The sequence below is a fragment of the Neolamprologus brichardi genome, chromosome 10 (assembly GCF_056152115.1).
Source record: "Neolamprologus brichardi isolate AB-2024 chromosome 10, ASM5615211v1, whole genome shotgun sequence".
Lineage (NCBI taxonomy): Eukaryota > Metazoa > Chordata > Actinopteri > Cichliformes > Cichlidae > Neolamprologus > Neolamprologus brichardi.
In genome coordinates, this window is record NC_142113.1 from 34,755,001 (window position 1) to 34,780,627 (window position 25,627).

The 25,627-nt window shown below is 41.5% G+C and overlaps 1 protein-coding gene across 2 annotated transcripts in view; it reads right to left on the bottom strand.

The window, feature by feature from the left end:
* Positions 1-93: 93 nt before the first annotated feature.
* LOC102779147 (macrophage colony-stimulating factor 1 receptor 2-like) overlaps positions 94-25,627 on the bottom strand; it is a 38,776-nt gene continuing 13,242 nt past the window's right edge. The window contains exons 2-22 of one of the 2 annotated variants that reach the window (XM_006808812.2): positions 9,731-10,006; positions 9,307-9,597; positions 9,075-9,211; positions 8,836-8,998; positions 7,512-7,830; positions 7,217-7,332; positions 6,280-6,388; positions 6,020-6,180; positions 5,810-5,907; positions 5,518-5,644; positions 5,179-5,283; positions 4,967-5,077; positions 4,300-4,459; positions 3,888-3,961; positions 3,237-3,325; positions 3,035-3,157; positions 2,832-2,943; positions 2,617-2,716; positions 2,421-2,547; positions 2,264-2,339; positions 94-831 (exon numbers count right to left, since the gene is read on the bottom strand). In XM_006808812.2, coding sequence (XP_006808875.2) covers positions 755-831; positions 2,264-2,339; positions 2,421-2,547; positions 2,617-2,716; positions 2,832-2,943; positions 3,035-3,157; positions 3,237-3,325; positions 3,888-3,961; positions 4,300-4,459; positions 4,967-5,077; positions 5,179-5,283; positions 5,518-5,644; positions 5,810-5,907; positions 6,020-6,180; positions 6,280-6,388; positions 7,217-7,332; positions 7,512-7,830; positions 8,836-8,998; positions 9,075-9,211; positions 9,307-9,597; positions 9,731-10,006 — 2,951 coding nt within the window. In that variant the 3' untranslated portion in view covers positions 94-754. Of the gene's footprint in view, positions 837-2,263; positions 2,340-2,420; positions 2,548-2,616; positions 2,717-2,831; positions 2,944-3,034; positions 3,158-3,236; positions 3,326-3,887; positions 3,962-4,299; positions 4,460-4,966; positions 5,078-5,178; positions 5,284-5,517; positions 5,645-5,809; positions 5,908-6,019; positions 6,181-6,279; positions 6,389-7,216; positions 7,333-7,511; positions 7,831-8,835; positions 8,999-9,074; positions 9,212-9,306; positions 9,598-9,730; positions 10,007-25,627 lie in introns of both variants that reach the window. The other variant, XM_006808813.2, reaches the window with a different exon arrangement.

A 25,627-nucleotide genomic window follows, 5' to 3' on the forward strand; every position in this document is an offset into this window, starting at 1 on the left:
GCCCCCGCACTTACCTGACAGCTGGAACAGAGACTCATTAATCATCAGCAAATAAAGATGTAATTAATGAAAGCGGTGTGATGAAGCTGTTCAACGACTGTTAAAGTTTTACTTTATTGTTTGTTACCTGTTCACGCAATAGGCTCCGCCCATCAACACTGAACACTGTGTCTGTGCTTATCACAGGTAAAAACAGGTCAACAGAATCACTGACGGCACTCGTGTGTGTTTCCTCCTCTACCTGCTCCTTGTGAAATCATCCAGAGCAGGTGACAGGTGAACCAAATCATCACAGAAACTTTATTGTTACACAAACATCACACGAGCATCGGCAGGTTTACCACAAAATACACAGCGAGCACTCAGAATGCGCACGGAAACAACCCAACACGCTTAGACACGTGGCTCACGTTACACACAGCTGTGACGAGTTTCACACCAAACATTTTATTTGATAAAGAAAACAAATGAAAGCAAAACTAATTTTAGATATTTTACAGCCAGAAACATCAGAAGAATCAGAAACAGGACGGTTTGCATAAAAATGATCATCCACCGCCACGACTCGACTCTCAGCATCAGAGATAAAAAACGCCCACATCTGGAAACGTTCTATGTAAGTTTAAAAAACAGAATCCGAGTTTAAAGCTTTGATCCGCTGGTGTGACACAGAGTTTGGTTGGTGCTGCAGTTTGTCCATAAAGTTTTCAGCAGTGAGGATGAGTGTCCTCAGCCAGGAGATATGACCGGGTTCTCAGTTCTGATTGGACGAGAGGTTCAGGACAGCTGGTAGATGTTCGGCATCTTTGATTCCTTCCCCTCGTCGTCGTCCTGCTCTGAAATCGGGACATTTTATTGTGATGTCATGGTTTCATCTCAGAGTCACACACAGTTCAACCAATCAGGACAGACTGTGACTGAAATCCAGAGGGAGAGGTCAGAGGTCATGGCGTGGTCTCATCAGAGGTGAAGGTGTTTCTCACATTAAAACTCAGTCATCCTATCAAATATTTCAACAGTCAGGTGTCATTTTACTGACACACGTGAAGGAAACTTTAGAGACCTCTCTCTCATCCCTTCATTAACCACTCTGAGCAGATCTCAGATCTGCCGAATTAAAACCTGTTTGGAGCTGCATCATAATGTTCCCATAACTTTATTTATTATTATTTAGTATATTATTTAGTATACGTTTTCATGAAAGCCAAAGGAAAGCCTGGGTTCAGACTTTATTCTTATTTCTGTCGCTTTAGATCCTCCACGCATACCTTTACTGGTAATAATACACCCACAGCTCAGATTAATTTATTTATACAGGGCCAGCTCACCTCAAGCTGCTCAACCCTGGGAAGACCCAACAATCAGCTGATCCCTATCAGCTCTGAGCCGCCGTGTTAGCATCAAAACATCAGTGTGACTGAGGACCACAAACACACGGCTCACGTATCACAGACAAGCTCCAGTAAAGAGCCGCAGGACAGACCTGAAGCCTGGAGCACAACACCAGGGTCTGTAGTTTGAAACTCACAGCTTCTCCGAGGGTACCATGAAGGCACCGCAGGTGTGTGTGAATCCTTTATTTACCTTCTGATGGAGAAGGTGATCCGACTGAACACAGAGTGACATTTACTGCCTCTCTTATCATCACAGCAGTTCTTAGCTGAGCTAACATAAAAAGGGTTTTCCTAATAACCTGATACACCTGTGTCAGGTAACAACACAACGAGGCTCTGACTCACTACAGACACACACTGTTAATGATTAATGACTGCATTAATCACAACATTTCTGATCGACTTCAGTTCGACGTCTTGATTCATTCATCCAGGAAAATAAATCTCCAAAAGTTGATTCTGTTCATCTGGACGAAGCGTTTCTGGGAGAAACGTTTCGTCTTCATCAGGTGACGTCTTCAGTCTCAGCTGACTGCAGGTTTCAATCTTATAAACAGGACATCTGCATAATGACTGAAACCAGCCCACTGGTTTCAGTCATTATGCAGATGTACTGTTCAGTTCTAAAAACTCATCTCTATAAACACATAACGGTCCCAGAAGGCTTTGTTTGTGGTCTTTGGACCAATCAGGCTTTGGCTTCAAACCTCAAAAGACGTCATTAATGCGCCCAAACTCATCTGACTGGGACTCAGCTTTTTACTCGTTAAACACTGATCACGTGATTACATCTGCACGCCAGCGTCTATGCTTCATGATGGTTAAAGACTCTGACCCTGCAACTCTATCACAGAAACAGGTGAGCTCACCTGGCTTCTCATCCTCTCTCTTCATTGTTTCTTCTTCTTCTTCTTCTCTGCACTCGTCGATGTTCCTGTAAGTCGGCTGAGGACACAAGAAGAAGAAAGATGATGAGGCACAGCCTGTTAGACGACACAGAGGGCTCGTGGGCCCTCACATCCTCACCTGGTCGCTGTAACGTGATGACATATCATTGGTGGAGGGGAGAAGTCTGCTGATGAGCTGACCAATGGTTTTGAAGGTGGGTCTGTGGGTGGGCTCAAGGCTCCAGCAGAGCTTCATCAGCTGATACCTGCAGAGACAGGTGAGCGTCACTTTCAAAACAACTTATGAGCACTGACACAAGCATCTGTGAACTCACATCTCCGCCGGGGCGAAGTCAGGCTGCTCCATGTGGCCGCCATCTTTGATCATCTTGTAGAAGTTGGTGTCCACGGCAATGTTTGGGTATGGGCTCTTTCCTGGACAGGTGAACAGAAGACTGTCTCAGAGAATGGCTGCTGAATGTCACGTACTGCTCATCACCAGAGCTGAAATGTGACTGGCTGAGGTGGTGCGTGGTGTTGCCATGGTTACCCAGAGAGAAGATCTCCCAGAGTAAGACTCCGTAGGACCAGACGTCGCTCTGCACCGTGTAGACGCACTGAAAGATGCTCTCTGGAGCCATCCACTTCACTGGGAGGCGGGCCTGTCAAAATAAAACAGCGAGTATCAAAATAAAACACAGTGAGTGTTAAAATAAACAGCAACGAGTATCAAAATAAAATATGAACACTGACATTTCCTTGAACGATGTAACTGTCATCATTGCGAATGTCTCGGGCCAAACCGAAGTCGCAGATCTTTGCAACATGACGATCAGTCAGCAGGACATTCCTCGCTGCTACATCTCTGTGGATACACTGAACCACACAGGTGAGACGCACAGGTGAGACAATGGTGATTGTTGTGAAAAATGATCCCATGTGAGTGTTTCCTTACATTCCTGGTGGACAGGAAGTCCAGACCCTGAGACACCTGGTAGGAAAAGCTCATGAGGTCACTGACTGAAAGACCATCTGTCTGCACACCTGTGAGAAAGACAGTGAGATGAGTTCTTTAATTGCCATAAATATAAATTATGTCAATTTGTTTAATTTATTGTGATTATGTATGTTATTTATTTCCTTTATTTATTGTTGTTCCTTTTTGAACATGTTACATTCTATGTTGCGCACAGGCCCCTTTAAGTGGCGCTAAGGGACGTTAAGAAAGCACGTGCAAAGAAGCTAAGTTGTAAGTTAAATAAGTCACAAGAAGGATTAAATAAGCTGTTTCAAAGTGAAAGGCAGCTGTAAAGAAGAGAAAAAGAAGTCTGGAAGTGCTTTGTTCAGTTTTTGTTCCTGAAGCGGACTCATTCCCTCGTGGTTGCATGTAGCCAGTGAGGTGCTTTGTTTATTGTGCATTTGTTAACTTTGGTTTAAATGTTTACTAGCAATATTTATGTTTGATCATTCAGTGCATTTATGTAATGACAGTTTGATGGTAGATTTTATGGTGGTCTGGAGGAGAAGTGTGACTGAAGAATAAATCCATCTGTGAACGAAGAACCGTGGTGCCGTGTTTTACCTGGAGGTGAGTTCAGGTTCTTACCCTGGTGTGTTTGCCCTGCACTCAGAATTGGCTGCATCTCCTGATACTCCGAGCAGCATGAGATCCCGCTGTCACTGCAACACATATTGGATGTTGCACATCAGCTGGGGTTTGAACAGGTAATGGTGAGGCTGCAATGAAACCTAACCTGAACTTCTCAACAAGCATACCAGCCAAATACAGAATAGCCTAACCCTAGCGCGTACAGGTGTTAGAGCTGGCTGTCAGTGTGAAGCAGCGTGTTTACTTTGGTATTAATATCTGATCTGATCTAAGTGATTCACAATCAGTAACTGTAGGTGTGCTGAGGCACACTCAGCCTTTCCTTTCCTCTAAAAGCTGTGATGATAATAAAGTGCACAGGTGTGAGCAGCATGAAAGACAGATGCTCTGAAACTGAGAGGCGTCACACCTGCGGAGCCTGGCGTGCTGGGCCGCCACGTTCTTATAGAAAGCCTCTTCCTGTACTTCATCCACAGTCACCATGGATGCCATGATGTCCTGAGCACGACCCCGCAGGAAGTTGAGCAGGTCGCCATGGCTACAGTACTCTGTGATCATCAGCATAGGCCCTGGATAGTCAAAGGTCAGAAAACCACAAGTTGAAATTACTGTCTTTTATTCAGGCTTTTCTTTATCTTCTTTGAGTCTAACAGCTGATGTCCACGTGATAGACCCCCCAGGAACTATGCGCTTCATTTGAAGCACACTTTGGCTTAAGTTGATGAGCGGCTTATTTCCAGACTGCAGAGGACGGCAACCACACAGCAGGGAGTGCTATATTTTTAGTGTAATACAGAGCATCAGGCTCTGAGATGGAAATCAAACCAAACCTGCAGTTCCTCTGGCAGCCAGCAGAAGCAGCAGTGAGTCACTCCCCATAGACTCACATGTTAAAATTTTACAGCAGAAATAAACATGTTTACAGCCTGATACACAGACGTCATAACACCTGTATGAGGGCAGATTGTTTCTATAACTCACCTGTTTTAACTTATTCAGACCTTAAGTTTGCAAATTTTCACAATGAATCTTTGACCTACAGTCTACAATCAGTATTTACGAAACATCATCATCACCCCCATGAGTACAGGCTCCCAGCAGGTTAACGATGTTGTCATGGTAGCCGAGATGGCTGAGAATCTTGAGCTCAGACATCAAAGCCTCCCGTTCCTCCGAGTGAGCGCTTGCTGTGGACAAACAGGTGATACATTGGATCATACAACACGAACAATACGATGTGATAATGATGATAATGATGAGGATTGTGATTATGAAACTGCGTACTAACGTTTAAGCATCTTGACAGCGACTCTGGTGATCTTGTTGTCAGTTTCCAAACCATACGCCGTGGCCTCAACAACCTTCCCGAAAGCCCCAGAGCCCAGGATGGGACCTGAAAGACAGAAAGTCGAGAACGTGAAGAAGAAGCCGGAGAGAGGAGGGCTGAGGAGTCAGATCCTCAGTTTGAAGGTTAAAGTGAGCGTGAGCCTGATTCTGTCTGAACTTTCTTCATGTTAAAAAGGGGGTTCTCCTTTCCCACTGTCACCGAATGCCTCACATTACAATACAAAACCTCTAGACGGCCATCGTTGTGAATGCTCCCTGATTAAAACCCAATGTTTCGTACCGAGGCGGAGTTTGTCTCGGGGAAACTCCCACTCCTGATTGTATGGCAGCTGGGTGGGGTCAACAAAGGTGTAGTTGTTTCCATCAGTGCTTTCGATGATCTTCCAGCGGATCTCATACTTGGGTTTCTGGCAGAAGAAGAACAGCAGGTGAAGATTGTTTATTAGTCATCAAGCTGTCAGTCCAACAAGCCTCTGATAGGCTTCACCCACTCACCCACCTCCCTGCTTAGCTACAACAAAAATGACTGATCTCTGACCTGGTGAGCTCTACAGGAGGATCAGTAAATTTACCTGTCTGCACTTGTAGAAGACGACCAATAGGAGCAGGAAGAGGACAGCGGTGGCACTCAGAACTCCAATCAGAGGCGGAGTGAAGATGATTGGATTCCCTGTAGAAAAGAGGAACTCTGAGGAATCTTGATTTAAACCAGTTTGATAATGAAAGAGATCAGTTTAACTGCTACACGTCTGATTAATCCAGTTTTATTCCCCCACACTTACGATGATGGAAGACCCGCAGAGACTCTCCCATGAGGTTGGAGGCAACACACTCCACAGTGACATCATCATCAGCTGACAGGAGGAAGTGGGACCTCACCTCCTCACCGTCCTGTGAGGTCACACTGGCCTGAGAAACCTCATTGGTAGCAATGTGTGCACACCTGTAAGAGAAGCAACATTTTTATTTTTAAAACAGCGCCTCCCTCAGGACAGATTTCACATGATTCTGCAGCCTGTAGCTGCAGCGCCAGCATACGTACGAGGGCTGGATGCCAGGACAGGTGAACCAGAGAATTGTGGGTAGTGGATATCCTGAGCTGTTGCATGTCAGAGTACTGTTCTCCAAAGTGACATCAGTAGTCGGAAAACCTAAAATAACAAAACTGTTTTCTCAGACTTCAGAAAAGACAAAAACAGAGGTATAAACATCAGCTGAGAGCTTATTTTGGGATGATGTGATCAGAAGGGGATGAGAAAACAGCACAGACCATGGCATCTGGAACGTTTCAGACATTCAGCGACTTCTGTTAAAGTAGATTAGACTGCCCTCAACATCAGATATACTACTAATGTAACGGCTGGCGGGGTGAGCCGTGTGGGCCAAAATGCAGGCAGTTGACTGGTGATGAGAGTGATGTTTATTTACAGAAGTGGAGCGACAGAGCAGGCAGTGAGGAAAGAACCTAGACTGGGAAAACTAAATGACAAACCTAAGCATGAGACGGAGAACGGAGAACGCAGAGAGACGTGGTTACACCGAGAAACACAGACGATCCAACGACGAACAGAAGCCAACACACACTATAAATGCACACTAGGTAATGAGGAGATGACATGCAGGGGTGGACACAGCTGACACTAATGGACATAACGAGGAGCAGACCTACAAAGTAAAACCGGAAACACAGACTGTTTTACAACAAAAAAAGCAGGCACCTGAACGGAGCACAGAGGGGAGACACAGGTAGGGATAATAAACATGACAATCAACCCAAAGAATTAATACAGAATCAGAATAAACACCAAACACAAGATGAAACCAAAATGAAACACAAAACGCTGGGTCAACGACTCAGGATCATGACAACTAAAAGGAGAAACTGTGTATTCAGGTGTCTTATAGTATAGCATGCGACCAGATGTCAGACTGTGAGAAGCTTGAGGTGAGGAAGAACGTGATTACAAAAGCTTTCTTACGGAAGACCTTGAGGTCGATGGTGTGTGAGCCACTGAAGAAGGAGTTAGAGAAATGAAACAAGTATTGCCCCCGATCCTCCGGACGCATGCGATGCAGCAGCAGGGTGGCTTCCGAGCTGCAACATCAAAAATACCGCCTTAAAAAATGTTTACACCATCACTACCAACTTAACAAGCCCTTGTACAAACACTACCACCTCAAAGGAACACCGAATATTCCACCTAGGAAATACCACCTTAAAACACTGAGGCGCTCCTGACAATAGAGTGGGAGTAGCCTGGAGCCATTGCTCACCTGTAGCTGTTAGCAGCGTAGCTCTCCTGGTACACCGTACTGTCATTGTTTATGAGGTGTGTGGGTGTGGTCCAGCGCTGGCTTGTGATTGGAGGATAGGCCTTCAGCAGGAAGGTGAGGGCCACATCACGACCTTCGTAAACCTCCACCCTGCTGCTGCCGTTAACTTTAGCGCTGCTAGCTCTGTAAGCACTAACATTAGTGATGGGTTCCAGTGACCCACCACTAATGTTAACCTGTATTTCATCTGCTGCAGACAGGTGTCCTCTGACCTGTACGTGCTCACTCGTCTGAAGGTAGATTCTCAGGTAAGGGCGTTCTGAGGAAGAGGAGAAACTGTTGGTGGATGTGTGTGACTTTGAACCTGCATTCTCATTCTAAGGCAATGAGTGTACAAACATTAGGTTAGAAACGGTGCAACCAAAATGACCAAAAGTGTTTAGAGAGGCCAGATGTGAGGAAGTGTTTTTGTAAACACGGCTATTGCCCCCTAGAAAGAACACAGGGTGATGGCACTCTGGTTCCTAGAGTATTCAAAAGTAGAATGGGAGGGAGAGCCTTCAGTTTTCAGGCCCCCAAACTTTGTTTGCTAGGGCCCACTATGTTTTACAAGAATACTACCCCCCCAATCCCCGCACAAATACATCCTCCAACAACACACACACACACACACACACATATTTAGTTTTCAAACTCCATTGCAGTTTATTTCACACCTCAAACCTTTTGTAAACAATTAAACTAGTGCTGTCAGCGTTAATCTCGTTAAAATTACGCTAATGCCATAACCGCATTAACGCGTCAAATCTCCGTTAGCAAGTTAATGTGGATCACTCCGTGTGTGGGGCTGCACGGCGTCAAAGCGTTAGCATGGTTAGCTCATTAACGCGTTGGCGCACGGGGCGATCTGTGTTAACTCATTAATGGAGATTTGCCACGTTAATGTGGTCATGGCGTTAACGTAATTTTAACAAGATTAACACTGACAGCACTAAATTAAACAAGTAAAAGTAAACTGCAATAAATTACAGGTTGTAATTAAATACACCACTACCTCTTTTGAAAACAGAAAAACAAACCATCTTTAATTATTTTACGTATAGTTGTTGTTTTTTGTTTTGTTTCATCTTTTTTTTACTGTGTAAGAATATTCAACACTGCTATCAATACATTTCTGTGCAAAATGGGTTCAAAAACATAAACAACTGTAGGATACTGTTTGTCTGTGATTTGAACCGGGCGAACAAACTGTGGCAGGATCAGTTTACTCCATTAGACATGGAAGTAGTGATGTTTTAGTTTATCAGTAAATGTCTTAACTTACCTAGCACCTTGAGCTGGATGGTTGCTGTGGCGACCCCGGCCTCGTTAATTGCTGTACACATGTACTGTCCATTGTCCGTTTGGGTGACCTCAGAGATGCTCAGAGTGCTGTTGATGTACAGCCGCCTGTTACCATAGTAACGACTTAAAGTGGCTTCGAGTTTCTGAAATAAACCAAACAACCAATCAGCACTTGGAATATTAGGACTGAAAATGCACAGGTGACCTCTGATCTCTCACCTGCTTTCTTGGGTCTGTCCAGGTAACGCTATAGAAGTGGGTGGGGTTACTGCAGAGACAGGTAACCTCAAAACGCTCTCCTACCAGACGGACAAATTCATCCTGACTAACAGACAGGGAGGGGGGGTGGCGCAACACTGCATACAGACAGGTGAAGTCAAACAGGTAATCAGATAGGTATACAGACAGACAGGTGTATAGATAAACAAGTGTAGAGATAGACACGTGTTACCAGGGAGCACCAGCAGGTTCATGGGCCTGGATTTGAACTGTCTGCCATCCTTCCAGCCTGAACACACGTAGCGGCCATTGAACAAAGCCTTCAGGTCTCGGATTAGGGCTCCTCTTCGAGGATCAAAGGTCACGTTCATGGCAGTTGGCAGGTTTCTCCCGTCCTCTGATTGAAGGGTGAGATTTGTTACCAAGGGGTCAGTCAGTAGACACTTGAACAGGAAGTCCTCACCCTCCTTGAGATTGGGGATGCCATGAGGGGTTTCAAACACTTTGGAGAGATCTGCTGGGTCTGAGAGAGGGGGATTATGGAAAACTGGAGGTCATTCTATGAATGAGTTCAGTCTGGTCACATTTGTATTAAAAGTATAAGGAACAACCAATATCACTAACTAAAGGAACTTCAGGAGGACTACTGATCTTACCTGTGACATACAGGTGGATCCAGCTGTTCAGGTGCGCCAGGCTCTCGTTGGTGTATCTGCAGGTGTATGTTCCAGTGTGCCTGGGTGTAGCACGTTTGACCTCCACAGGGTCTGGTAGGTTGCCCCGATACACCAGTGGAAATGCAGTGCTGGTCCAGTGAACTGACCCGTTACCATGGCAACTGAGGCTGAAATCGGTGCCAGCAGTAAGAACTCGATCAGATTTACTTGGAAGGAAGTCAGAATTTAGACGGATCGATGGTGGATCAGGAGGTTCTGAAACAAATAGAAAGACACCTGAACCCATCAAACACAGCGGTCACAGAGCACACACCTGAATATACCTGAATAGTACAGGGTGGGCCATTTATATGGGTACCCCGTAATAAAATGGGAATGTTGGTGATGTTAAAGTCCTGTTTGTAGCACATTAGTATATGTGAGGGGGCAAACTCCTCAAGATGGGTGGTGACCATGGTGGCCATTTAGAAGGCAGCCATCTTGGATACAACTTTTGTTTTTTCAATAGGAAGAGGGCCATGTGACACATCAAACCTATTGGCAATGTCACAAGAAAAACAATGGTGTGCTTGGTTTCAACGTAACTTTATTCTTTCATGAGTTATTTACAAGTTTATCTTTGTTCACAGCCATTGACATGTCGAAGAGGTTAACACGTGAGGAGCGGATCGAAATTGTGTTGATATCTGGTGAACGCAGTGTAAATGACCCTGAATGCCTTTATTTAGTTCCTTGCACCTTATTTTGGCACTCATCGCTGTTTTCTACTACCAACATCCTGTTCGGGTGTAGAAGCTTTTATTTTGATGGGACGATTTCCTGTAAAACTGTTTTTGGCGCAGTTTTCAGCGGCAGTCGCGGGAGTTTTGAAATGTGATGGCTTAACAGAGCCTATGGAGATTTCTTTTGTCATTAGCAACCCCCTTGATAGAGGCACAACGTATGGTTATGATACAAATAAGGACACGTTTAGATGTTTTTGTGACAGTTGCTACATTTGTTAAATGTTACGTTGAAACGAACTTTATGTTATAAGGTTTACGATTGTAAGAGTGTGAATTTTTTTTTGCTTACACGCTGTTTCTATGTATACATCCCCAGCTCTTACGGTGAGATTGATGGTTTACTGCCATTAAACCTTCAAAACGTCATCAGTAAAGTGCCATCCGCTATTGCTCTGACACTAACCCACATTGGATGGATCCTCCAAGACTGTTGGAACAACAAAAGTGATGGTTTGGTGTGGTATATGGGGTACAACGATAGTGGGTCCATTCTTCATCAATGGAAACCTCAAGGCCACTGGATATTTGAAATCGCTACATGATGATGTGTTTCCCTGTTTATGCACTGAAGCTGGCACGTTCCCTGAGTTTTTCCAGCAAGATGGTGCACCACCACATTATGGGTGCAGGTCCGAGCATTCCTAGATGAACAGTTTCCTGGAAAGTGGATTGGTCGTCGTGGGCCAGTTGAATGGCCCCCAAGGTCAGATCGGGCTGACCCCCTTAGACTTTTATCTTTGGGGTCATCTGAAGGCAATTGTCTATGGTGTGAAGATACGAGATGTGCAGCACCTGAAACTACGGATACTGGATGCCTGTGCTGGCATTTCTCCTGCGGTGTTGCTATCAGTGTGTGAAGAGTGGGAGAAGAGGGTTGCATTGACAATCCAACACAATGGGCAGCACATTGAACACATTTTATAAGTGGTCAGAAACTTGTAAATAACTCATGAAAGAATAAAGTTACGTTGAAACCAAGCACACCATTGTTTTTCTTGTGACATTACCAATAAGTTTGATGTGTCACATGGCCCTCTTCCTATTGAAAAAACAAAAGTTGTATCCAAGATGGCCGACTTCTAAATGGCCACCATGGTCACCACCCATCTTGAGGAGTTTGCCCCCTCACATATACTAATGTGCCACAAACAGGACTTTAACATCACCAACCATTCCCATGTTATTACGGTGTATCCATATAAATGGCCCACCGTGTACAACTGTAATTACCCTTAACCTGTAATTTTCAATTTTGTATATTTATATTAATCTGTAAATGAGCAACTTTTGTACATATCTTTACATAAACACCTTGATTTTGCATACTCTGTATATATTATTACTGTGACAGTGTTGAAACCACTTGCACTTTAAACTCTGATTACACCCACACATAAGCACTGTTTTACTTATTTATTACTTTCTTTTTAGTTGTGTGAAGGGAACCTGCAAAGTAAGAATTTCATTCCTCTGCATAACCATCTGTGTTTTGTGGTGTACATGACAATAACTTTTTCAATCTTGAATCAGAGCTGAGTCACCTGATTGGACCTTTGTGTCTTTTAAGAGACTGGCCACCCAGCCGGTGAGTTTGGACACTAACACTTCCAGTCCGCGGTTTGTTTGAAAACAGAGTTCCAGTCCTGACATTCGCCAAACACAGATGAGGAAATACAGATGCCTTAGACAGTCGATACTGAAATGAACACGCAACTTCTGTGAAACATCATTTACAGCTCGGGGATGGGAACAGCAGAGCTTACGGATTCCACGTGGATTTATCCCTAATCCTTTATTGGTCAGATTTTGTGTGTCAGCTCCCATAACCTGGAACATCTAGCACTGTGTCACATTCATGTAGTTTTTCATTGGTGAGACGAACGCGCTACGGTTTGATGAGTTATGTGTATAAACTGACCTGCTTGACATTAACATGCAAATAAAACCAGAGTGAAACCCTGAGAAACGTTTATGAGACGACGATGCACTTCTGAGTCTCTTCAGGGCGGGCAGATGTTACAGATGTTAGCAACATCAGTTTAAAGTGGGTCTCAATAAAAGTACAAACACTGAGAAGAGGATACAACACAACTTTATTTAAAATCATAGAGGAAACCACTGAAATCATCTGATTTAACACACAGGAGGTCTGTTAGCTGACTGATCCACTGATTAACTGACAGCAGGTTTGTTAGAGCGTTACTGGTTAATATGTGATGTTGTTCAGCTAGAACAAAAATCAAAGTCATTTGTTGTTTGATAGGACTCTTATTGGCTGGTTAACAATGTGTAATTTCAGCAGAGAAGATGATATCACAAAGGGTCAGAGAATCTCATTTGCTGGCGGGCTTCTTGGTGGTCTCCTGCAGGTGTGTGGCGATGCGAGATGTCTGCAGCAGTAAAGCTTGATGGTTTTCAACCAGCAGGCTCTGGTGACGAGCCAGGTTCTGCAGATCCTGGATCTGCTGCAACCCCTGAGACATGCAGACAAGGTTAGACTGATCTCCTCAGCAGATATTGAGATGAAAAATGGCTAATCAACGCTTCTGAATGACTTAATCTGGGTGGCTTTTTGCATACTCGGTCTGTAAATCTTAAACAATGCAGAACCAGAACTTCCAGCACTCAGACAAGCTGTATTAATTTAGTTTAAACTAATATTAATAAGAATGCATCTGAACTAAATCTGAGATATACTCATCTAAAATCAGCTAAACCTGAGTTAAAACTGTGATGACGTATCTGTAAAAATCCTTGGCTAAACTTATGATATACCGAACGTGCTAATCTCATCTCAAATAAACTCAACTACATTAAGTCCAAGATAAATTTAACTAAAGCCGGGCTAAAGCTGGACTCGCCTGAGTTCCCAGGGTGCCAAGCTGATCGACCACCTGGGCCTGCTGTTTGGCCGCCTCCGTCTGGATCTGGACCAGTTGGGTCAGCAGATTCAGGACCTCCTTCCTCCACGTGTCCTCATGTTGCTGAGTCTGGATTAACTCCAGCAGTCTTGAGGTGGAGCCCGGACCGGCAGGGTCAGTGTCTGATTGGCCAGGAGACTGGGCTGCGCCCATCATGATACCAGCGGGTGGGATGTCATGGAGATCACCTGGAGTGAAGACGCCTGAAGTCAAAACTTCAGTTTTTTTGTAGAGCAATCCTATTCCTGTGACTTTCAAAATAAAAGCCCTATTTTATTAAAAGTTAAAGTGTGAGGAAAAGTTGGAGGACACGCTGCTCTTCCTGTGATGACCCCCCCGACACTACACCATTTATTTTCAACCGGAACATTTTCCCGTTTGAGTGCAGCTAGCTGAACAGCAAACAGCCACTTACTGGTAAAGACGAAGTGGTCAGTATATCCTGGTTTAACATGAACTCGCTGCTGCAGCACTACAGTGATGGCCATTCACTGGTGTTTTGTTTCAGTGTCCTTATTTTCCTCTGAGGTATCAATTCTGTCACTAATAACAAGAGGTGGGCAGAATCTTACTTTACTCGTTATTCAAGTAACGAGTAAAGTAAGATTCAAGATTCAAAGCGCTTATTGTCCTTGTGTACAAAGAAAAGCATTTGTCTGTACAATAAAATTCTCTGCTGTCCACACACAGATACCGGTTAATATGTACAATAGGACTAGGACAGATAAAATACAAATAGTATAAATAAATAAATGGAGACAAAAAATTGAAGTATTAAAAAGATTTGTGTGCAAAAAGAGCTATGTAAGGCATTACTATTGCAAAAAGGTAATTAGATTACTATTTTTTTCCCATAAGAGCACTGCGTTACTGCGTTACTAAACCGGGATTTTGTTAGTGAGAGTGTCTCATAACAATGACGTACAAGCATGTGACGTTTGTGGCAGCAACAGACGTGTGCAGATCAACAATGGATAATATGGCGTGCAGAGAGAGTACGACCGTGCAGCGTTTAAAGCGATGAGAGAAGTGTATAAAGTGTGTAGTGAGGGGTTTTACAGCCTTAAAAAATAAACATTGCAGATTTCACATATCGCAAGTTATTTTTATAATGTAACTCCCGCGATATACGAGGGGTCACTGTAATCACATTCTGAGCGGTTCAGCTTTGTACAACCTTTATAACTCAAAGTGTGAAAGAAGTATCTACATAAAATGCTAAAAAGTGAATAAACCACACAAAACAATGTCCACACTTTTAAGCAGAGAAAGTTTGATTGTTCACAACTTCATTTTTATCAAATGTAGCAAAACCAAAAACACAATGCAGAACAATGAATGTGATCAGTGCCGTGACACAGGCACAGCCTCGGGGCTGTTTCCTGCACAGGTGTGTTCCCAGACCCTGACTCATCCTGGTCTCTGATCCAAACACCACCGACACCACCCAGAGACTCAAAACAAAACTGAGCGGCGAGTGAAACAGGACGTGAAGCCGAGGCCCGCGGTCACATGATTTACACGAACATCACCTGCTCGCCGTCACGAACATAGCCTCATGTCCACAGCCTCACGTCCACCGCACGTTACAGACCATAGTAATTATAATTCAGCACTGATGATTTTACACATCTGTATCACACCTGTGACCCAAGAACAATGCAGGGATTCAGGCTGGAACAAAGACTGTTGTGTGTGTGTATGTGTGTGTGTGTGTGTGTGTGTGTGTGTGTGTGTAGATTCCACTTCATACTGCATGCCTCATTCACAGCAACACTTTCTCCTATGCTCGCTAACACTCACACTGATACTGGAGGCATTGGAGCAACTCAAGGCTCGTATCTTGTCCAAAGATATTTGGTGTGCAGACTGGAGGGAGCCAGGGATCGACTCACCGTTCTGCTCAGTAGATGACCTGCTCTACGTCCTGAGCTACAGCCACCCTGTAGCTGTGTGTAAGTGTGTGTTCTGTTAAGTTTCAGGTTAACATCTGTTTGTGCCTTTCAGTGCTGATGGAGTTTTTCCAGATGTGCTGCTTAGATTTTCTCCGTGTGTTTTACAGCCTGACAGTGTACACCACCTCAGCTCTGCTCATTTAATCTGACACTCAGGTGTCAGAATATTAGGAACACGCCCTGATCCAGCAGCTCCGGCCTGCTGGATCAGGGCGTGTTCCTAATATTCTGTCCTACTAATCGAGCGGCGCTCTGATCGATAAACAAAGAAGGACATTTGTCAAGCTTCATGTGACAGTTGGAGACTCACATCATCGAGTTTCACAATCAGAGCGAAAAAACAAGAAGTGAAACTTTGAGCGTGTGTGTGCGTGTCTGTTCGTGTGTGTGTGTGTGTGTGTGTGTGTGCGTGTCTGTTCGTGTGTGTGTGTGTGTGTGTGTGTGTGTGTGCGTGTCTGTTCGTGTGTGTGTGTGTGTGTGCGTGTCTGTTCGTGTGTGTGTGTGTGTGTGTGTGCGTGTCTGTTTGTGTGTGTGTGTGTGTGTGTGTGTGTGCGTGTCTGTTCGTACTTGTTTTCATGACATCTTAGGACAATTTTATGATAACACACTCACAAAATGAGGACGCTCAGAAAAATGAGGACATTTTTGAGGTCCTCATTTTTCTGAGCCTTCTAAAGTGTTCTAGAGGCTCCCAACATGCTCCCAAACCAAAAATCTCGAAAGTCCTGAAACATCACAATTTTATGAAAAAGTGTGTTTAAGTGTGTTTAGCGTTTTTCCTCATTTTCAGTTTTCGCACCTACTGGCCAGTTTTGGAACTTAACACACTTTAAACACACTTTCAGTGACGTCACTCTGCGAGTCCTCATATTGTAGGTGTGTCAGACACAATAACACATTTGACCCAGGTTATACCCTTCTGGGGCTTAGCGGACACATGCGTGGACAGCACCTTTTAGCTCTTATGTCCACAGTCGTATTCAATGTTGAAATGGAGGTGAACTTTATTTGAATCATTCGTGGAATAATAACAGATAAGATTTGAGGCTTCTAAAAATTGTTCGTTCAAACCTTGCCAATTAAACAATCATTCTAACACATATCAAAAACTTTTCCCATTTTTATACATTTTAGGGTGAGCTATAAGCAAGGGTAACAACAGTTAAATCAGGCAAATCTTGACAAAAATGAAGGTTTTTAGATTCAGTTATCAGTGCCTGCACATCTTGGTTTTTTTTGTTGTTGACAAAATGTCTCGAAATATAAAGTTTCAACATTTGTCTAATTATATTACTATTAATTAATGAGTCTTACTTCTCAAGATCAATGCACAAATTTTCTGACCTTCACTATGCAGAATGATGTGTGTGCAGATTTTGACCCTTGAAGAGTTTATATTAATCTGCATTAATATAATTGCATCTGCAATCTGCAGTTGAACTTGGAGATTCCTGCCGCTGTCATCTGATTCAGTATGATCATCAGGCTCAGTCTCGACTCTGTGTATCTACAAGAATTGATGAAAAAAGTCAACATTTCATTATATTTTAAATTCAACTTACCTTATACTTTTTACAATATAGTATAAAATGCATATTGCTTCTTTAAAAACTAATAACACACTATTAAAAACTGCAGAATGCACAATTCCAGCTTCATTTAGTAATTAAATTAGTAAATAAAAGTGAGTAATTAAGTCACTTAATTAACTAAGCAACTGTAAATGTCACAGTATGCAGCAGTACAATTCAATTTCAATTCAATTTTATTTATATAGCGCCAAATCACAAAAAAAAGTCGCCTCAAGGCCCTTCATAGGTACAGAGAAAAACCCAACAATCATATGACCACCTATGAGCAAGCACTTTGGCAACAGTGGGAAGGAAAAACTCCCTTTTAACAGGAAGAAACCTCTGGCAGAACCAGGCTCAGGGAGGGGTGGCCATCTGTTGCAACCAGTTGGGGTGAGAGAAGGAAAACAGGATGAAAGACATGCTGTGGAAGAGAGACAGAGGTTAATAACAGATATGATTCAATGCAGAGAGGTCTATTAACACATACTGAGTTATAAAGGTGACTGGAAAGGAAAAACTCAATGCATCATGGGAATTCCCAGCAGCCTACGTCTATTGCAGCATAACTAAGGGAGGATTCAGGGTCACCTGGTCCAGCCCTAACTATATGCTTTAGCAAAAAGGAAAGTTTTAAGCCTAATCTTAAAAGTAGAGATAGTGTCTGTCTCCCGAATCCAAACTGGAAGCTGGTTCCACAGAAGAGGGGCCTGAAAACTGAAGTTTTTTCCTTTCCAGTCACCTTTCTCACTCACTATGTGTTAATAGACCTCTCTGCACTGAATCATACTTATTAGTTATTAATCCACAGCATGTCTTATTAATCCACAGCATGGTTTGCAAAAGTATTCGGCCCCCTTGAACTTTCCCACATTTTGTCACATTACAGCCACAAACATGAATCAATTTTATTGGAATTCCACGTGAAAGACCAATACAAAGTGGTGTACACGTGAGAAGTGGAACGAAAATCATACATGATTCCAAACATTTTTTACAAATAAATAACTGAAAACTGGGGTGTGCGTAATTATTCAGCCCCCAGAGTCAATACTTTGTAGAACCACCTTTTGCTGCAATTGGATTCCATTAAAATTGATTCATGTTTGTGGCAGTAATGTGACAAAATGTGGAAAAGGGGGACGAATACATTTGCAAGCCACTGCAAGTACACAGAGAGATAATGAGGGGATGAGGAACAGCTGGGACAAATCAGACCTAACAAGACAAGGGGAAACAAAACTAGACACACTGGATATAGGAAAAGGACTTTCACAATAAAACAGACATAACAAGGGTAATCTAATAAACAAATGAACTTAGCTAACCTAAAGAACTTATAAATAAACATCGACTTCCAAACAAACTAAAACTTAAAACGCTGGGTCAACAGACCCAGGAAAGTGACAGTAAAATCATTTATTATACACATTATACTTATTTTCTTAAATTGCTTATCTATTATCTGTATTTTCACCTGGGGGTCTAGGGGTGCTGCTCTTCTTTTCATAACAAATTAGGACATGTTTATGATAACACACTGACAATATCAAGACAAATTTGGCCTTACTCCATCAGTGAACAGCATGCCCATGCTAACTTAAACTAGACCAGCAAGCTAACCACATGTGTACCAAGTGTTACTTAACAATAGGTACCAAACAAATTAACGGAACGAAATTAACTGTAACAGCAGTTTGCAAAACATTGTGACAGTTCTCAAGTGTTCCTACCTCAAATACAGCACGTGTTGCTGTGTTTTTGTTGTTAAATGGACGAGGAGAGTCCGTGGCTGGTGAGAGGATGCAGCATTTCGTCAGTGGAGCATAGAACGACGTCTGTGATTGGTCAACAAGTGAGTAAAGCTGCATCTGATTGTTCGAAAGCCTCAACCAAAGAGCTGCTGGTCACGGCAAGATATCAACTCGCTTGAGCTCTGCGTGAACGGCACATCCGGGACCTTCAGCACTCAGGAGAGATTTATCTTGACGTATGTATTTACCTTTGATATCCATGATTCGACGCACACTTCGCAAGGTAAAGTTGTATGTTTAACAAGCTAATTAACGTTAGTTAAACGGAATTAAAACAATGCACAATCGATTTGAACAAACTGAAAGTGGTGAATGATGATAAATGTTAAAAAATTACTTAAGATTTATCTTCAACAATAGATATTAGAAGTTAAATTTAACTGTTCTTAAATTCCCACTGGAGTTAAAGGGACCTGCGGCCTAGCATGTGCTCTGCATCTTCAACTGCAGAGACAGTCAGCCTAAGCTCTTTTTAAGTGTAGCTAACTGCAACACACATTTTTTTCAACACAAGATATGTTTGGGGGGATTTAAATGATAATATTAATGTTTTCGTATTTAGCACAAATCAATAGTATTATAGTTATTCGCTCACGGTCTGGGTTTCTGGCCCAGCGTTTCTGACTTTATTCTAAAGTTTTTGAGTTTCTTATGTTTGGTGGTGGGTTAGCTGACTTTGGCATAACGTTATTAACATCGTTTTAAGGAATTTATGTTAGGGCTGTATATTACCACGTTTGTATTTTCATGCCATGTTTCCTGTTTTATTTTGAAAGAGTCTGTTGTGTTCAGTTCATTAATCTCACTTCCCTGTTGTGTCAATAGAATCATTTGTGCGAGCTACTACCCTGCTGTCCCTCCATCCTGTCTCAACCACCAACAGGAAAATAGAAGTCCTCATATGGTAGGACCAGTAATTGTAGTGTGTGTTACATTGTTCTCATATTGTTTTAAGCTGTGAAGGAAAATGAGTGTGTTTAAGTAGAAGTCCTCATATGGTAGGACCAGTGATTGTAGTGTGTGTGTTACACTGTCCTCATATTGTTGGGTAGCAGAACTGTACGGTGTTAAGTTTCTATAGAATCTGGTATAAGGAAGTCAGATCCTTCTGTAATAATATTCACTGATACAAATATGATCTGTAGTTAATTATCTAGTCGGGATTTACAGTACAGAATGTTTCTGACGTTATATTGTTGTCTTTTGTTGTAGACACCAAGTGCTGAGGTCCTGTCTCAACCTCCTTCAGACCAATTGGTGAGTGACATACCCACTTCATTCTTCCAACAGGTTACACATTATTTTTTTGTATTTGGTATCAAGTATATGTGTCAGTTGGGCCTAGTGCATAAATGAAATGCACTTTGATTGTATTAAAACAATCAGTATGAGTCAAAGTTAACCAAAATCAACATTAGCATTAGGAGAAAGTAATTGTCTATACCATTTGTTAGTCCAAACTTTCCCTTAAAGCATCAGCTTGATCTTTATTCTGACTACAGTTGATATTTTTGTACTTTTACACATGTTTTTGTCCATTTAACCTCCCGCTGATCAGTTTACATGATTTAATTTCTGGGGAAATAGATGGCTTTACATCAGTGTTGGGTTTAGAGCTTTTATTGACAACAGCAGGAGAAGTAAGAAGTCAGGAACATGAACTCTACATGTGTTCAGTCGTCATGTCCTCATATTGTTTTAAGCTGTGAAGGACATGAGTGTGTTTCAGTTGCCTTCCTCGTGTGGTGGGACCAGTGATTGTAATGTGTGTTACATTGTCCTCATATTGTTTTAAGCTGTGAAGGACATGAGTGTGTTTAAGTAGAAGTCCTCATATGGTAGGACCAGTGATTGTAGTGTGTGTGTTACACTGTCCTCATATTGTTGGGTAGCAGAACTGTACAGTGTTAAGTTTCTATAGAATCTGGTATAAGGAAGTCAGATCCTTCTGTAATAATGTTCACTCATACAAATATGATCTGTAGTTAATTATCTAGTCGGGATTTACAGTACAGAATGTTTCTGACATTATATTGTTGTCTTTTGTTGCAGACACCAAGTGCTGAGGTCCTGTCTCAACCTTGTACAGACCAATTGGTGAGTGACATACCCACTTCATTCTTCCAACAGGTTACACATTATTTTTTTGTATTTGGTATCAAGTATATGTGTCAGTTGGGCCTAGTGCATAAATGAAATGCACTTTGATTGTATTAAAACAATCAGTTTGAGTCAAAGTTAACCAAAATCAACATTAGCATTAGGAGAAAGTAATTGTCTATACCATTTATTAGTCCAAACTTTCCCTTAAAGCATCAGCTTGATCTTTATTCTGACTACATTTGATATTTTTGTCCTTTTACACATGTTTTTGTCCATTTAACCTCCCACTGATCAGTTTACATGATTTAATTTCTGGGGAAATAGATGGCTTTACATCAGTGTTGGGTTTAGAGCTTTTATTGACAACAGCAGGAGAAGTAAGAAGTCAGGAACATGAACTCTACATGTGTTCAGTCGTCATGTCCTCATATTGTTTTAAGCTGTGAAGGACATGAGTGTGTTTCAGTTGCCTTCCTCGTGTGGTGGGACCAGTGATTGTAATGTGTGTTACATTGTCCTCATATTGTTTTAAGCTGTGAAGGACATGAGTGTGTTTAAGTAGAAGTCCTCATATGGTAGGACCAGTGATTGTAGTGTGTGTGTTACACTGTCCTCATATTGTTGGGTAGCAGAACTGTACAGTGTTAAGTTTCTATAGAATCTGGTATAAGGAAGTCAGATCCTTCTGTAATAATGTTCACTCATACAAATATGATCTGTAGTTAATTATCTAGTCGGGATTTACAGTACAGAATGTTTCTGACATTATATTGTTGTCTTTTGTTGCAGACACCAAGTGCTGAGGTCCTGTCTCAACCTTGTACAGACCAATTGGTGAGTGACATACCCACTTCATTCTTCCAACAGGTTACACATTATTTTTTTGTATTTGGTATCAAGTATATGTGTCAGTTGGGCCTAGTGCATAAATGAAATGCACTTTGATTGTATTAAAACAATCAGTTTGAGTCAAAGTTAACCAAAATCAACATTAGCATTAGGAGAAAGTAATTGTCTATACCATTTATTAGTCCAAACTTTCCCTTAAAGCATCAGCTTGATCTTTATTCTGACTACATTTGATATTTTTGTCCTTTTACACATGTTTTTGTCCATTTAACCTCCCACTGATCAGTTTACATGATTTAATTTCTGGGGAAATAGATGGCTTTACATCAGTGTTGGGTTTAGAGCTTTTATTGACAACAGCAGGAGAAGTAAGAAGTCAGGAACATGAACTCTACATGTGTTCAGTCGTCATGTCCTCATATTGTTTTAAGCTGTGAAGGACATGAGTGTGTTTAAGTAGAAGTCCTCATATGGTAGGACCAGTGATTGTAGTGTGTGTGTTACATTGTCCTCATATTGTTGGGTAGCAGAACTGTACAGTGTTAAGTTTCTATAGAATCTGGTATAAGGAAGTCAGATCCTTCTGTAATAATATTCACTGATACAAATATGATCTGTAGTTAATTATCTAGTCGGGATTTACAGTACAGAATGTTTCTGACGTTATATTGTTGTCTTTTGTTGTAGACACCAAGTGCTGAGGTCCTGTCTCAACCTCCTTCAGACCAATTGGTGAGTGACATACCCACTTTATTCTTCCAACAGGTTACACATTATTTTTTTGTATTTGGTATCAAGTATATGTGTCAGTTGGGCCTAGTGCATAAATGAAATGCACTTTGATTGTATTAAAACAATCAGTATGAGTCAAAGTTAACCAAAATCAACATTAGCATTAGGAGAAAGTAATTGTCTATACCATTTATTAGTCCAAACTTTCCCTTAAAGCATCAGCTTGATCTTTATTCTGACTACATTTGATATTTTTGTCCTTTTACACATGTTTTTGTCCATTTAACCTCCCACTGATCAGTGTACATGATTTAATTTCTGGGGAAATAGATGGCTTTACATCAGTGTTGGGTTTAGAGCTTTTATTGACAACAGCAGGAGAAGTAAGAAGTCAGGAACATGAACTCTACATGTGTTCAGTCGTCATGTCCTCATATTGTTTTAAGCTGTGAAGGACATGAGTGTGTTTAAGTAGAAGTCCTCATATGGTAGGACCAGTGATTGTAGTGTGTGTGTTACACTGTCCTCATATTGTTGGGTAGCAGAACTGTACAGTGTTAAGTTTCTATAGAATCTGGTATAAGGAAGTCAGATCCTTCTGTAATAATGTTCACTCATACAAATATGATCTGTAGTTAATTATCTAGTCGGGATTTACAGTACAGAATGTTTCTGACATTATATTGTTGTCTTTTGTTGCAGACACCAAGTGCTGAGGTCCTGTCTCAACCTCCTTCAGACCAATTGGTGAGTGACATACCCACTTCATTCTTCCAACAGGTTACACATTATTTTTTTGTATTTGGTATCAAGTATATGTGTCAGTTGGGCCTAGTGCATAAATGAAATGCACTTTGATTGTATTAAAACAATCAGTTTGAGTCAAAGTTAACCAAAATCAACATTAGCATTAGGAGAAAGTAATTGTCTATACCATTTGTTAGTCCAAACTTTCCCTTAAAGCATCAGCTTGATCTTTATTCTGACTACATTTGATATTTTTGTCCCTTTACACATGTTTTTGTCCATTTAACCTCCCGCTGATCAGTTTACATGATTTAATTTCTGGGGAAATAGATGGCTTTACATCAGTGTTGGGTTTAGAGCTTTTATTGACAACAGCAGGAGAAGTAAGAAGTCAGGAACATGAACTCTACATGTGTTCAGTCGCCATGTCCTCATATTGTTTTAAGCTGTGAAGGACATGAGTGTGTTTCAGTTGCCTTCCTCGTGTGGTGGGACCAGTGATTGTAATGTGTGTTACATTGTCCTCATATTGTTTTAAGCTGTGAAGGACATGAGTGTGTTTAAGTAGAAGTCCTCATATGGTAGGACCAGTGATTGTAGTGTGTGTGTTACACTGTCCTCATATTGTTGGGTAGCAGAACTGTACAGTGTTAAGTTTCTATAGAATCTGGTATAAGGAAGTCAGATCCTTCTGTAATAATGTTCACTCATACAAATATGATCTGTAGTTAATTATCTAGTCGGGATTTACAGTACAGAATGTTTCTGACATTATATTGTTGTCTTTTGTTGCAGACACCAAGTGCTGAGGTCCTGTCTCAACCTTGTACAGACCAATTGGTGAGTGACATACCCACTTCATTCTTCCAACAGGTTACACATTATTTTTTTGTATTTGGTATCAAGTATATGTGTCAGTTGGGCCTAGTGCATAAATGAAATGCACTTTGATTGTATTAAAACAATCAGTTTGAGTCAAAGTTAACCAAAATCAACATTAGCATTAGGAGAAAGTAATTGTCTATACCATTTATTAGTCCAAACTTTCCCTTAAAGCATCAGCTTGATCTTTATTCTGACTACATTTGATATTTTTGTCCTTTTACACATGTTTTTGTCCATTTAACCTCCCACTGATCAGTTTACATGATTTAATTTCTGGGGAAATAGATGGCTTTACATCAGTGTTGGGTTTAGAGCTTTTATTGACAACAGCAGGAGAAGTAAGAAGTCAGGAACATGAACTCTACATGTGTTCAGTCGTCATGTCCTCATATTGTTTTAAGCTGTGAAGGACATGAGTGTGTTTAAGTAGAAGTCCTCATATGGTAGGACCAGTGATTGTAGTGTGTGTGTTACATTGTCCTCATATTGTTGGGTAGCAGAACTGTACAGTGTTAAGTTTCTATAGAATCTGGTATAAGGAAGTCAGATCCTTCTGTAATAATATTCACTGATACAAATATGATCTGTAGTTAATTATCTAGTCGGGATTTACAGTACAGAATGTTTCTGACGTTATATTGTTGTCTTTTGTTGTAGACACCAAGTGCTGAGGTCCTGTCTCAACCTCCTTCAGACCAATTGGTGAGTGACATACCCACTTTATTCTTCCAACAGGTTACACATTATTTTTTTGTATTTGGTATCAAGTATATGTGTCAGTTGGGCCTAGTGCATAAATGAAATGCACTTTGATTGTATTAAAACAATCAGTATGAGTCAAAGTTAACCAAAATCAACATTAGCATTAGGAGAAAGTAATTGTCTATACCATTTATTAGTCCAAACTTTCCCTTAAAGCATCAGCTTGATCTTTATTCTGACTACATTTGATATTTTTGTCCTTTTACACATGTTTTTGTCCATTTAACCTCCCACTGATCAGTGTACATGATTTAATTTCTGGGGAAATAGATGGCTTTACATCAGTGTTGGGTTTAGAGCTTTTATTGACAACAGCAGGAGAAGTAAGAAGTCAGGAACATGAACTCTACATGTGTTCAGTCGTCATGTCCTCATATTGTTTTAAGCTGTGAAGGACATGAGTGTGTTTAAGTAGAAGTCCTCATATGGTAGGACCAGTGATTGTAGTGTGTGTGTTACACTGTCCTCATATTGTTGGGTAGCAGAACTGTACAGTGTTAAGTTTCTATAGAATCTGGTATAAGGAAGTCAGATCCTTCTGTAATAATGTTCACTCATACAAATATGATCTGTAGTTAATTATCTAGTCGGGATTTACAGTACAGAATGTTTCTGACATTATATTGTTGTCTTTTGTTGCAGACACCAAGTGCTGAGGTCCTGTCTCAACCTCCTTCAGACCAATTGGTGAGTGACATACCCACTTCATTCTTCCAACAGGTTACACATTATTTTTTTGTATTTGGTATCAA